General features: G+C 41.0%; 1 protein-coding gene across 2 annotated transcripts in view; it reads right to left on the minus strand.

Moving 5' to 3' along the window:
- The window catches only part of GLRA1 (glycine receptor alpha 1), a 97,521-nt gene extending 93,664 nt beyond the window's left edge, over positions 1 to 3,857 (minus strand). For both annotated transcript variants that reach the window (XM_049858654.1, XM_049858644.1), the window contains exon 1: positions 3,802 to 3,857. In XM_049858654.1, the coding sequence (XP_049714611.1) occupies positions 3,802 to 3,857 (56 nt within the window). The remainder of the gene's footprint in view (positions 1 to 3,801) is intronic.
- Between the last annotated feature and the right edge of the window lie 9,378 nt (positions 3,858 to 13,235).

A 13,235-nucleotide genomic window follows, 5' to 3' on the forward strand; every position in this document is an offset into this window, starting at 1 on the left:
TGAAGCTTCTAGTCACTTTCTGCAGTCCCCAAAATGCAGTGGGTAAGACTGAAGGCAGAATACAGCTATGCCACCAGGAGGAGAAGATCAAGGGGGTCATCTGCCCCTCTTGGCAAGCTTGGAGATGGGGAAGCTAGAGGGCCCACCTCAAGGGAAAGCTCACTTTCAACTGGGTAGGTTTTCGGGGCCGAAATGTGAGGCCGAAATGTGAAACAATTTATTTGCCATATTCCATTTCACCCTAGCGTAGATAGCAACATCTTCCTTTCAAGGTTTTGGTGACCTTTCTTAACAAGTAAGTGCTATATTCGTTTCAAAACCCCCTGTAAGGTAACATCTCCTGGGAGGGAGACCGAAAGTGATGCGAAAAGAAAAGCCAAGCATCTTTTGGGCAACCTACCCATGGATTGCACCTGGTTTGTCTCTCCTGTTTTTGTTCCCCTCTCAAGCACTTGCTAGGTCCCTGTTTGCTTCACTGGAGGGTTTCGTGTGTTTCATGAGGGGTATTTACTCAAGGAAGCTAGACCTTCCTCCTAATTATAATTAGTTCTTCAGAGAAGTTGATTAAAACCTTGGTTATTCTATACCACTGATTCTCAATCATATGCAATTTTGCCTCCCAGCAATATTTGGCAATGTCTGGGGATTTTTTTTGATAATTCACAACTTGGGGGGTGGGTAGAGGCCAGGGATGCTGCTAAACATCCTACAATGCAGAGGGCAGTCCCTTACAAAAATGAATTATCCAGCACAAAATGTCAATAGTGCCAAGGTTGAGAAACATTGTTATATGCCATGCGTCCATTTGAGTTACTTAGCAAGGGAATTTCGGGATTACACTGGGCATTTCCCTGTCATAAACCTCTGTAAGGACTGGAAATCAAAGCCACCTTCCCTTTGGCTTGAAAGGAGGTTTGAAAGGAATGTGCTTCTATCGTACAAAATGTATCTTTGCCTAGTATTTCTGACCAGTCTGGATATAAAGCCCCATCCACAATTGAGAATAAAAAGCACAACTTAGGTTATTGAATTCTAGAATGTTACTCATAGATTTTAGAACCACAGTCTTCTAAAATTTCAGAGCAGGAACCTCAGCCAGATCACCTCATTTTACTTATGGGGACACAGTTGAACAGCACTGCAATGCTGTTGGCCTCCTAGGACCCCATTTGTCTCTCTTCCCCTTAGCTCTTTCTCAGGTCTCAATTCATTCTCTGTGTCAGTACCTTATGAGATTTCTGCCACACTCACTTGGGTGGTTGTTTTGTTTGTTTTGCTGTCATTATTGCCATTTTGCTGGATACGTGATGATGCAGCAGCCCTTCTGTTATTGAGAGCCTTTCCTTTCCTAGCCCCCAGATTTCCTGAGCAAGGTGAGCAGCTGGCATCATTTAATCTAAGCAGTACCTGGGTGCCTGAGATGATTGGATTGGCTCATTCCAACACGGTGCCTGTCCCCTGAGGGGGACAAGGGGGTTATTCACATGGAACCAGCTATGGATATGCCAGTCTCCATTTACCCAGCATATATTCTGATGAGACCCCAGATTTTTATGCTTTTGTATTTTCACCTAAAATTAAAAAAAATGAGAAGTGTGAGAAAAGAAAATACCAACTGAAAAAAACAATCTATTCTACTTCCTTGTGAACTTTCTATTTCACCTGTTTGAAAAATTGCTGCAGAGATTTCCCTAATTTGATTCCTATTTTTATTATTTCATGTTTCAGAAATAAGCATTTCTGAAATATTTACTCCCCAAATGAAGTAGCATTCCTATATTTTGACAGTGCAGTCGTACCACCTCCTTTCCAGCTCTCTATGGTCAAGACTCTTGTTTCCTTATAAACACATAGAATTATATCCCACATCCATTGTAGCTCATGTATGTCTTGACACGCATAGAGGAAAGAGATGTCGAGTGATGCTTCCTGATAGGCCACCATCACTTTACTTGAAAAATTAACACAGCAGATTCAGAACCTTACCAAAATGATTACAATGCAGATCTTTTAAACTGTGCCTTCCTTTTCTGAAAGACAGTGTCTGGGAGAGGAAAATCAAGCCTTGCAAACTGTTCATGAAGAAAAAAGGTGGAGGGGGGAGTGATGTGCTTGGTCCTATTAATTTGCTCTTTAATCTCTCCAGTTCAGTTCTGTCCCTGGTAAACCAAACAGAAAATCGATTTGCATACAAATGTTAAGAAGTACCCCACCTCCACAGCATTTTTCTATTCTACTGCATAGGTCAGGGAAGAAAGGATCAGATATTATTAAGAGTACACTTCCTGCCCTTTTCCTCATAATGCAGTTACATTTCACTACATTTCACCAGACCCTGGATTGTTGCACTTCTTCATTCTCACTCCTGGCTATTTGCATTCTGAGCTGATAGGACTGTGGCCTATCAAAGAATATTTGAACTGGAGATTAGAAGCTTTAGCATTGGGTATGAGGGGGGGTGTCTTTTCTTCATCTCAAAAGAAAGGTATGAGGAGAGGCTCACATGTAGAACCTTACAATTGGGGGTGGGATATCATTCATTTAATCAACCAATGGATTAGTCAAAGCAACAATTCACACTCAAAATTGTCTACAGTGTAATAATACAATAACTATTTGCTGGTTTGTGATGAGGGGGGATAAAATAAGATCACTTACTTAAAAACAAATAAGCAAACCTGAAGTTGATTTTTTAAATGACTGTTAATCCAATGCCATGGTAAAACATGAGAGGCAGACATCTAAAATGAGGAAGATTAATGATCCCTGTAGGTCATGGAAGAGGAATAATTTTTTTTCAATTCATGTGAATGGGATTTATGGTAACTATCTCTGAAGATAGCATGATTCACTCACTTACAAAAGGGCTATCTATTTCAATGTTTCTTGAAGTGGTGATTTTTTACTTTTCATTTGTACTACCATGAGAATGCCAAGCCTGTAGGCAGAAAATGTTAACCTGTGAGACAATGGATGGGGGAACTCAGCTACCCAGCCAGAGATAAGCATAAATTAAGAAACAAAGCAAACAAGAATTGCCCATCATCCAGGATCTGCAGCTGTTGAGTTAACAAAGTAGAGTTTGGAAAGGTGGGTAGGGGAGAGGAAGGAATCAAAGTTTTAAAAGGGAAATGGTTCCCAGCATCTGCTCCTAAATAAATTTACTCTGCACCCAAATTCAGGGCTTTACAAACTGGTATCATAACACTATCCTTTTCTGAGCACTAAGCATCAGAGCTCTCCCCCTCCCCAGCCCCACAGAAAAAGAAAGCAACAACAATTTAAAAAAGGAAAAAGGAAAAAAAAGAGAAAATGAAATGTTCTCTGTCCAGTGAGTTTGAGTGCAACCTTCTCCGTCACCGCTAGTTGTCACTTGGCTCCCAGACGGGAGAGCTGTGGTTTTCGGCACTGCGGTTAGAGAGAATGCAGTCCTAATTAAACTGAGTAACTCCTAAAGCTTCCCCTTAAAGTCCTCAGCCGAGTGTGAACCAATATACAGTGGGGCTGGGGGCCAATGGTGGGTGGTGCAGCAGGCAAAAGAACAAACAAACAGCAAGAAACGAACAGCTGCCAGAGCAGCGACTGTCTCAGACCTCCACGCACAGGCCAGACACCCTGCGGGCGGGAGGGGCGGGGAGGGGGGGAGATGGAGGGAACGGGGGATGGAAGGACCCGATTGCAGCGGTATACAGCACCTCTGCCCCCCAAATGAGGGGACCACGGACAGAGTCAGCCTCCGTGCTCCTTCCCCCCCCGCCCCAATTTCTATCAGAGCAATGTGGTCAGTGGAAAATTGCATACCTGAAGAATACAATGGTCTCCCAAAGGTACAGTCGAAGAGTATTGAAGCTGTACATTTTTCAGGTCCTTGTGCTTTGTAGTCCGCGAGTTATGGGGGCAAAAAATGCTTCAGATTGGCACTTAAAAAATCAGTGAGCGCAATTGAGAAAATAATCCAGATGTTAAGGGGAGGTGAGGAATGGGCGCCTGAGGAAGAGCCCCAGGAGAATTTGGAGCGAGGGGGCTTCTTGGTACCACGGACAGCGGCGGCCGCGAAGCGTTTCAGCACCACGGAGAGCGTCCGGCCCTGCTTTTCAGGAGCGCAAAGAGTATTGCTGTTTGTTAAACTCCAGCGTGTCTGTTGGCTCCCTGCGGCGCTGGGGAGGCACGTTTGGGGGTGGGTATATTTCTTTTTTACCCTTGTTTTTCTGTTTAAACGGCCAGCTCCATGCAAGAAAAAAAAATCTTCTGTGGAGATCAGAGCGCTGGCCTCAGACCATTAGATTGGGCAAGCATCTCGGGTAGAGAGAGCAGGGCTTTATGCCCCTGGACTGGCCTGAGGGGGGTAGGGGCGAAAGGAAAGCGGTTGACGGCGCTGCCTTCAGTTAAATCTCGGGGAATGTGCCAGGCTGGCGCATCGTGACCGAGTCCCGGAATCTCGTTCCCTTTCCTCCGTGCCCGTCTGCTGTCGCCTTTCGATCCCTGTTCTCTGGTCCCCGCCGAATAAGTTATGATCGCTGCAGGAAAGGTGTCCCATCGCTCGGGGCTGCGGGCGTGAAAGCTCAGAGCAAGTTTCAGGGGCTACCTGGGTCCATAGCGACCCCGCGGGTCTCAGGAGCCCAAGGCTTCAAATGCATGTCGATTTTCTGAGCTCGCCCATCTTCTTCAGCCAGGACTCCTTCAGATCTTCAGACTTTCTTACTGCATTAATTTAACACACTGGCGGCGTGAGGGCTGGGGAGGGGGGAATGGCCGATGGGAGGGGGTGGAGAGAAAAAAAGGGGGAAAAACTCCTTAGTATCTTCAAACCCTCCCACTCGCAGTGCTCATTGGCCCGCGGCTGCGAAAACCAGATCTTCTCCCGGTATTGGGCCAATCTCTTGTTAGACTCTGTGTTGAGTTTAACGCTTAGAGTGCCGAATGAGACCCACAGCCCCATCCTTCCAGTGTGGGCGGTGAGGTGGGGAGGTTATGGAGTTAATCTCTCCAGCTCTTTCAAAATATTGCCTTGATTTTTAAAGAATGTAGTTGTGTGTGAGTAACACATCTTGGGCCCCAGTTCAGAGTGCTTTTTTGGCTCAGTTTTTTGTCTTAAAAGGGAAGAGTTGAATCAAATCTCTGAGTTTGTTTTGAGTTCTGAATATTTATATTCAGTTATAATATTTGACCTTGGAAAGAAGGAGAGGTTTTCAAAAAGAATTCAGTCAATGATAGAGGAAGAAGACCCTCTCCAGGGCCACTGCAGCAGGAAGGTCTGGGAGAAATTCCTTGTCCGGGCTCTGGGGTCAAGAGGGAACAGCCCTGGGCTCACTGCTGGAACTCTTTAAGGAGATCAAGAAGACAGCTCTTCTTTCATCTGGTCGGGAGACAGTATTATTTACATTTTATAAGTTGGAGAAACTGAGCCTCGGAGAGCTGGTGGCTTGTTCCAAATTAATGGCAGAGTCAAGCTATATATGCAGATGTCCCGTACTTACCCTTCTCACTCCCCATTTTTCCTTCCTCTTGCTTCCCTGTTTTTCCACTCAGAAGCCAGCTATAAAGTCCACTCTAGAGCCCATCTGGGGAAGTGGAGTTAATCAGATTTCCTCCCAGCTACGGGACCTTCATAGATTAATAGTCTCTGCAGGATTTTCTGGTTGATTTGAACTTGCTGGAATCCTGGGACCTCTTCCTCTCAGGTTACTGAGAGGGAACAATTCCTTCTCCTTATCTGATTGCTTTAGGAACCCCTTCTTTTGAGTGTATGGAGCCTGGTTTCCCCTAGAATTAACAGCGCTGCTCTCTCCAGGCGCAGGCCCTCTCCCAAGCAAGGAACTGTGGAAAGCTTTGACTGCCAGCCTCCTACCAGCAGGGATTTCCCACACTGCAACAAAATACCCTACACTACTCCTCGTTTCTTGGCTCCCAGATGTCAGACCAGTAGTGGGCTGCTTAGAATTCCCATAAGTGGTGACTGAAAAGAAAGTTTATAATATATATGTACATACTGTATATAGAATAGTTAATCTTTATTAAAATGCTTTATATGTGCTAGACACTACTGCACTACTCTGCACTTTACATAATCTCATCTAATCCTCACAGTCACACCTAGAGGTAAACACTGTTTTAAGCTTTGTGCATGTGTTTGTGTACATGTATGTGTGTACATTTGTGAGTATGCTTGGGCAAGACTAGCATGTATATTTTTGTGTATATACATTGATTTGTATTCTCTCTAATTCTGAAGTGGATTTGAGGTGGGTGTGTGTGTTTATAAATGTGTGTCTCTCTACATAGGTATGTATGTATGCATCTGTGCATGTCATGTGGTATCCCTAGAGGTCCTCAAAGAAGCTGTGAGCTGGAAACTTTGTCCTTGCTTCTCACCTGGCTGGGAAGCACCGTACAGGAAGGCATGGATGCAGTGTGTATAGAAGTTTCTTTGCCTTTTCCTTCAAGGGATGTTGTATGTGTGTGTGGTGGGGGGTGGTGGTAGTGGTGGGAGTGTTGCTGTCTGTGAGTGTGAATGGCTCAAAGACTGTGGACTCTGCAGGAGATGAGAGTAATCATTACTTGAGGTACCTGTTTTCTTGTGGGCATCTGTCTACCATGAGGCTGATACTTTCATTTAATCAGCACACAGATTGAACATGTACTAAGGACTGAGGATGCGACTTTGAGCTCCTGAAACATGCAATCGCCTCAGAGGTTCAGTGGGAAAAGTTCCTAATGGCTGTTAATCTACAGTTTTTACCCAAAACCTCAAATATTCGTTATTCCTATAAACAGTATACCCATGTCTTCCTGTTACTGCGTGGGTCAGTATTGGAAATAAACAACCACAGACTTGGAGGTCAGGGATTTGTGTTCTTATTTTAGCTCTGCCTCACAATGGCTGGTTGATGCTGGGCTAAGTCAAATGAGGCAGTAATGCTCACTCTTCTCACCACAGGAAGCTGCATAGAAGAAATGCCATTCGAGTCTAGTCTTATTGTAACTTACCATGTTATGAAACAAAAATTTTCATGGAATAGAAAGGCTTGGCTTCAGCTAATGGTCCATTTCTACTGGTAAGTATTCTGTGTAGCCTAATTCCAGTGTAATTCCAATACTTGATTGGTCCCTTATAAGTCACAGTAGCCAGATTTGAAACCTACTATGTTGGGGAGCAAAATGAAAGAAGGAAGCTTCTGAATAAATTTTGACACACAGTGAGATAGATTTTATCACTACAAGAGATTCACTTTTTAAATTCATTCAACAAACATTTATTGAGCATTTACTATGTGTCAAGTGTTGTAGGCTCTGGGGATACAGCAGAGAACTCAACAGGCAACGATACCTATTCTAATAGAATGAATCTTCTAGTTAAGGGAAACAGATGCTAAACAAGTAAATGTGTAATGTGTCAGACAATTGTAAGGATTAAAAAGGAAAAAGGGTAAGGGGTGGTGAGTGACATGGGTGCTATTTTATATAGGGTGTTCTGGTCAAGGAATGCCTTCTGAAATAGTGACATATGAGCAGTTACTGAAGGAAATGAGGGAGTGAACCATGTGAACTTTGGGGAGTGGAGGAAGAACGTTTCAGGCACTGGGAACAGCAAATGCAAAATTCCTGAGAGGGGAGTATACTTGGAGTGTACAAGAAACAGCAAGGAGGCCACTGTGGCTGGAACTGAATGAGTGGGGGCAGGGGGAGAGTGATAGGAGAGGAGCCTAGAGAGGAATTTGGGTGCTAGATCACATCTTACCTTCAAGGCATAGTAAGGACTTTGGGTTTTATTTTGAGTGAGATAGGAAGTCATTGGAGATCTGATTTAATGTCTTAAGAATAGTCTGGCAAGTGTGTTTAGAATAAAATTTGTGTGTGTGTGTATTGTGGAGCATAATGAAAGAAGGAAGGCTAATTTTGGGCTTCTGAAAAAAAATCCACATGAGAAATTCTTAGAGGCTGGTCTTGTTCAAGACTTTAATTTTCAGAAGAGGGAAGTTATGTTCAAGGAGGTTAAGTGACCTAACCCTTAGATTGGTAGCAGAGGAGGTTCAAGAACCCAGATACTCTATCTCTAAAGGTTCTTTCTGCTATTTTTTTTTTTTTTACTCCCAATAAGGTGAAGAGCATGCCAAAAGAAGGTCAAGGAAATCTACCAGGCAAGGGACTTTACCTGCCTTATTACTGATATATATACTTGGCACAGTGCCTGGCACATAGGAGTTTCTCAGTAAATATTTCTTGCAAGGATGAATGAGCGAATAAATGAGAGAAGAACAAAGAGATTCAGGTGGAGGGCAAGAGAGGAAGGAATAGTATTAATCAGGTGAGATTATGTTGTCCTGAGCCTGCTAATGCAATTAACACACTGCCAAGCCTCTGTCCACGATGACATTCACAGAGGAGAAAGCTGGATGTTTCAACACTGCTTTGACAGGCTTCAACGATACTTTGTAAAGAGAAATGGATATTTGGAGCAAGTGAACAGCCTGCCTAATTGTGCTGAAGTATTATGATGAATATGGGTCTGAAAATGGGACTGTGGAAGAGCTTTTCCTCCAAGGAGTTAGAGGCTTACTGCCAGACCTTCCTAACCCAACTCGGAGAATGCACTTGCTACTGTTTTTATTGCAAAGCAGTTGCCTGTTCTTTGTACTTTAAAGAAGGGACCACAGAACTGCCTGGCAAATTTGAGTGGCACCAGGAGAATTTTTAGTCCTAAAGCGTAGATGCATAAAACGCTGAGAGACCTTCCTTCCCATTTTAGTAATTAGGTACCAAGGGCCCAGGGAAGTGGAATGACTGGCTTAGGGTACCTCCACAAAGCTGAGTCTAGAATCCAGGGATGGTGTTTCTCAGGTTAGGGCTCCCTGCTTCTTCGCTCTGAGACTTAGAAGAAGAGCAGGTAGCACAGTAAGGAAGAAATGCCTTATATCAAGACTGATCAGACTCTGACTTTCTGCCCAAGGACTCTCCAATTTTCTTTGCTGCCAAGTTTGTACTCGTACTGTGGGTTCTAGCAGCTTGGTATCCATGTGAGACTTTTCATTATCTCCTTGTGCTTCATTTCCATCTTCCCCTCAAACCTTCTTTGTCTCTTTTTTCTACTTTCTTCTCAGTCTGCCCCTAACTCTTATATCATGTTTATTCAACCAGTTCTTATTGGGTCTCTCATCTCCTACTGCCTCCACAAGAACTTTTGGGATTAAGAAGGCTTGGCATAGGATTTATTTTTTTCTGCATTTGTTCATTCATTCAGTGTCATATTCATTTATTAAAGATATATATATGGAACACCTGCTGTGTGTTGACGCTGCTGAGGTTTTACATGTCTAACAAAAGATTTGTTCATTCAGTTCAAGAAATTTTTATTGAGTGCACTCTGTGTGCTAAGAACTATGGAAGATGATAGCATAAGAGCAGCATAATCCATGCTGCTTGAGGTGATGGAAGTGGGGAAAAATGATTCTTGTACTGCATTAAAAATGTTTGAAAGTTTTGTTGCTGTTAGCTGTCCTTGAGTTGGCCCCTGACTCATGGTGACACCGTATACAATAGGGTGGGACTATTGTCATCCACAGGGTTTTCACTGGCTGGTTTTTGGAAGTAGATCACCAGGTCTTTCTTCCTAATCCACTTTAGTCTAGAAGTTTTGCAGAAACCTGCTCAGCATCATAGCAATGCGTAAGCCTCCACTGACAGATGGGTGGTAGCTGTGGTTGAGGAGCATTGGCTGGGAACTGAACTCAGCTCTCCTGCATGGATATGTCTATAACTGTATCTGTACATCTATCTGTTTATACACACACACATACATATATACATACATATAGACACACACACACATATATACATACATATACACACACACACATATACATACATACACACACACATATATATACACACACACATATATATACATACATATACACACACACATATATACATACATATATACACACACAAACATATATACATACATACACACACACATATATACATACATACACACACACATATATATACATACATACACACACATATACATACATACACACACATATATACCTACATATACACACACACACATATATATACATATATATACATACATATACACACACATATATACACATAAATATACACACACATATATACATACATACACACACATATAGATACATATACACACATATATACATACATATACACACACACATATATACATACATATACACACATATATACATACATATACACACACATATATACATACATATACACACACATATATATACATACATATATACACACACACATATATATACATACATATACACACATATATACACACACATATATACATACATATATATATATATACATACATATATACACACACACATATATATATACATACATATATACACACACACATATATATACATATGTATGTATGTATCATTTGGCCTATAACCAAAAGGTTGGCAGTTTGAATTCACCAGTCACTCCTTGGAAACCATGTGGGGCAGTTCTGCTCTTTCCTATATGGTCACTGTGAGTTGGAGTCAGCTTGGTGGTAACAGATTTGGTTTGGGTGTGTATATATATCTAAGATATATAAAATGCATAAATTTTGATAAATTATTTACATAGTAGGCACTATCCATATCAAGATATAGAACTTTACCAGCACCCTAGAAGCCTACCTCATAACCTCTCCCAGTCATAAGCTACCAAGGTATCTACTCTTCTGACTTTTATTACTTCTACTTTGATTGTTTTTGACTATACTATATCATATTTGTTCATAAGAGGGTTTGACCTGTAACTCCTTTTTAAAAATGTCTTTTTCAGGTTTTGGTATAAAGATTGTAGTGACTTAAACAAGTTGTGAATATTTTTGCTCTTTCTCTGTTCTTTAGAAATATCTATGTAAGACTGGTATTATTTCTTCTTTAAATGTTTGCAAACGCTTATAGGTCAAGCCATCTGGACCTGGAGGTTTCTTAGTGGAAGGTTTTATTTACAGATATGCTATAAAAGGTTTTATTTAATAGACGTAGTACTATCCAGATTTTATATTTCTTTTGTCAGTTTTAGTAAGTTGCATCGTTCTAGGCATGTGTCCATTTCATTTAAATTTTTACATTTATTTGCATGAAATTTTTATATCATCTTATTTTGTTAGTGTCTATAGAATTTGTAATGAGTTCTTTTTTTTTTTATAATTTGTGATACTGCTAATGTGTGTTTTCTCTCTTTTTTCCTTGATTATTCTTTCTAGAGGGATTAGCCATTTTATTGGTCACTTCAAATAACTAACTTTAAAAATTTTTCTGTATTATAAATTTGTTTTCCATTTCATTGATTTTTTTCTCAACTTATGCATGTTTTTTTGGCGAGGAGTTTAATTTTCTTGTCTTTTTTTCTGGTATCTTGAAATGGATGCTTATATAATTAAATTTCAACCTTTCTTATATTCTAATATATACATTTAAGACTTTTCATTTTCCCCTGAGCTTTGCTTTAATGGCATCCAACAAGTTGTGAAAAGTTAGATAGTTTCAATATTATGCAGTCCAAAATATTTTCTAATGTCTACTGTGCTTTATTCTTTAATTCTTAGAATTATTTAGAAGTGTACTGTTTATTATTGCCATTTTATTGTTTTCTGGCTTCCACCATATCTTTGAAAGGCTCTAAGTCTTACTTATTTCTTTACTTTCAAAGAAGTACTTTATCTGCAAACCTCTTGTATATTCAGGGCCACTGGGCATCACTGCAGAGGCTGGGCACTGCACAGTTCCACGTAATGCCATTCACAGAAGACTACAACTGTACACTGTGGCTGGGATTTATGTAATTGTCTGGATACTTCATTTAAACTATCTCCTGTCCCAATTATTCAATTTTTTTTTTTAACCAGTGTGTGATGGTTATGTCTTAACTTGGCTGGGTCATGGTTCTCAGTCGTTTAGCAGTTATGTAATGATGTAGTTGGCAGTTGTGTAATGATACAATTTGGCAGTTATGTAATGATGTAATCATCCTCCATTTTGTAATCTGATGTAGTCACCCACCATTTTGTGATCTGATGTGAGCAGCCAGTCAGTAGAAAAGAGAGTTACCTTGGGGGTGTGGCCTGCATCCAGTATATACAGATGTTCTGGAAAAGCTGGCATGCCCTGGACCCTGCATCCAACTTGCCATCCTTTGACCTCCAGTTCTTGGGATGTGAGCCTACTGCCTGACGTGCAGATCTTGGGATTCATGAGCTCCCACAACCCCATGAGCCAGTAGCCTTCCACCTGACCTGATGATTTTGGATTCATCAGCCTTTACAACCATGTGAGTTAGGAGAAGCCTCCAGCCTGATACCTGATCCACGGACTTGGGACTTGCCAGCTGCTACAACTGCATGAGCCATTTCCTTGAGATAAATCTCTCTTTCTATATATATTTACATATATATGTACACTTCACTGATTTTACTCCTAAGGCACAGTGCTTAGAGAAAAAAACTGTTTTTTTAATACGGTAATTTATTTTATTTTTTGTTGTTAGTGAGAATATACACGGCAGAACATGCACCAGTTCTATAGTTTCTACGTGTACAATTCAGCAACACTGATTATGTTCTTCAAGTTGTACAACCATTCTCATCCTCCTTTTCCAAATATATCTTCCCCCATTAACATAATTCACTGCCTGCTAAGTTTCCTATCTAATCTTTTACATTGCTGTTGTCCATTTGATCCCATATAAATAATTCTAAAAAGAACGATGCTCAAGGCAGACATTCTTTACTAGTTAAGGTAAACTGTCATTTGGTTTTAAGAAGACTTGAGGGAATATTTTTGGTTTAAGGTTTAAAGATTATTTCAGGGCAATATTTTCAGGGGTTCATTCATCCAGCCTTCATGGTTCTAGAAAATCTGAAGTCCATCAGAATTTGAAATCCTGTCTCGCATTTTCCCTCTTTTGACCTGGATTCTTCTATAGAATTTGATCAAAATATTCAGTAATGATAGCCACATACCATCCAGTTCTGGTATCATGGCAAAAGAGGCAGTTGTTCATGGAGGCAATTAGCCACACATTCCATTTCCCCTTCCTATTCCTTAGTCTCCTTCTTCCTTTGCTGCTCTAAGCAAATACAGACAAATTGTTGTGCCTTGGATGGCAGCTTGCAAGCTTTTTAAGACCCCAGGCACGATGAAATGAAATAGGAGGTAGAACAGAAGCACTAA

This window comes from Elephas maximus, chromosome 2 (assembly GCF_024166365.1).
Source record: "Elephas maximus indicus isolate mEleMax1 chromosome 2, mEleMax1 primary haplotype, whole genome shotgun sequence".
Classification (NCBI taxonomy): Eukaryota; Metazoa; Chordata; class Mammalia; order Proboscidea; family Elephantidae; genus Elephas; species Elephas maximus.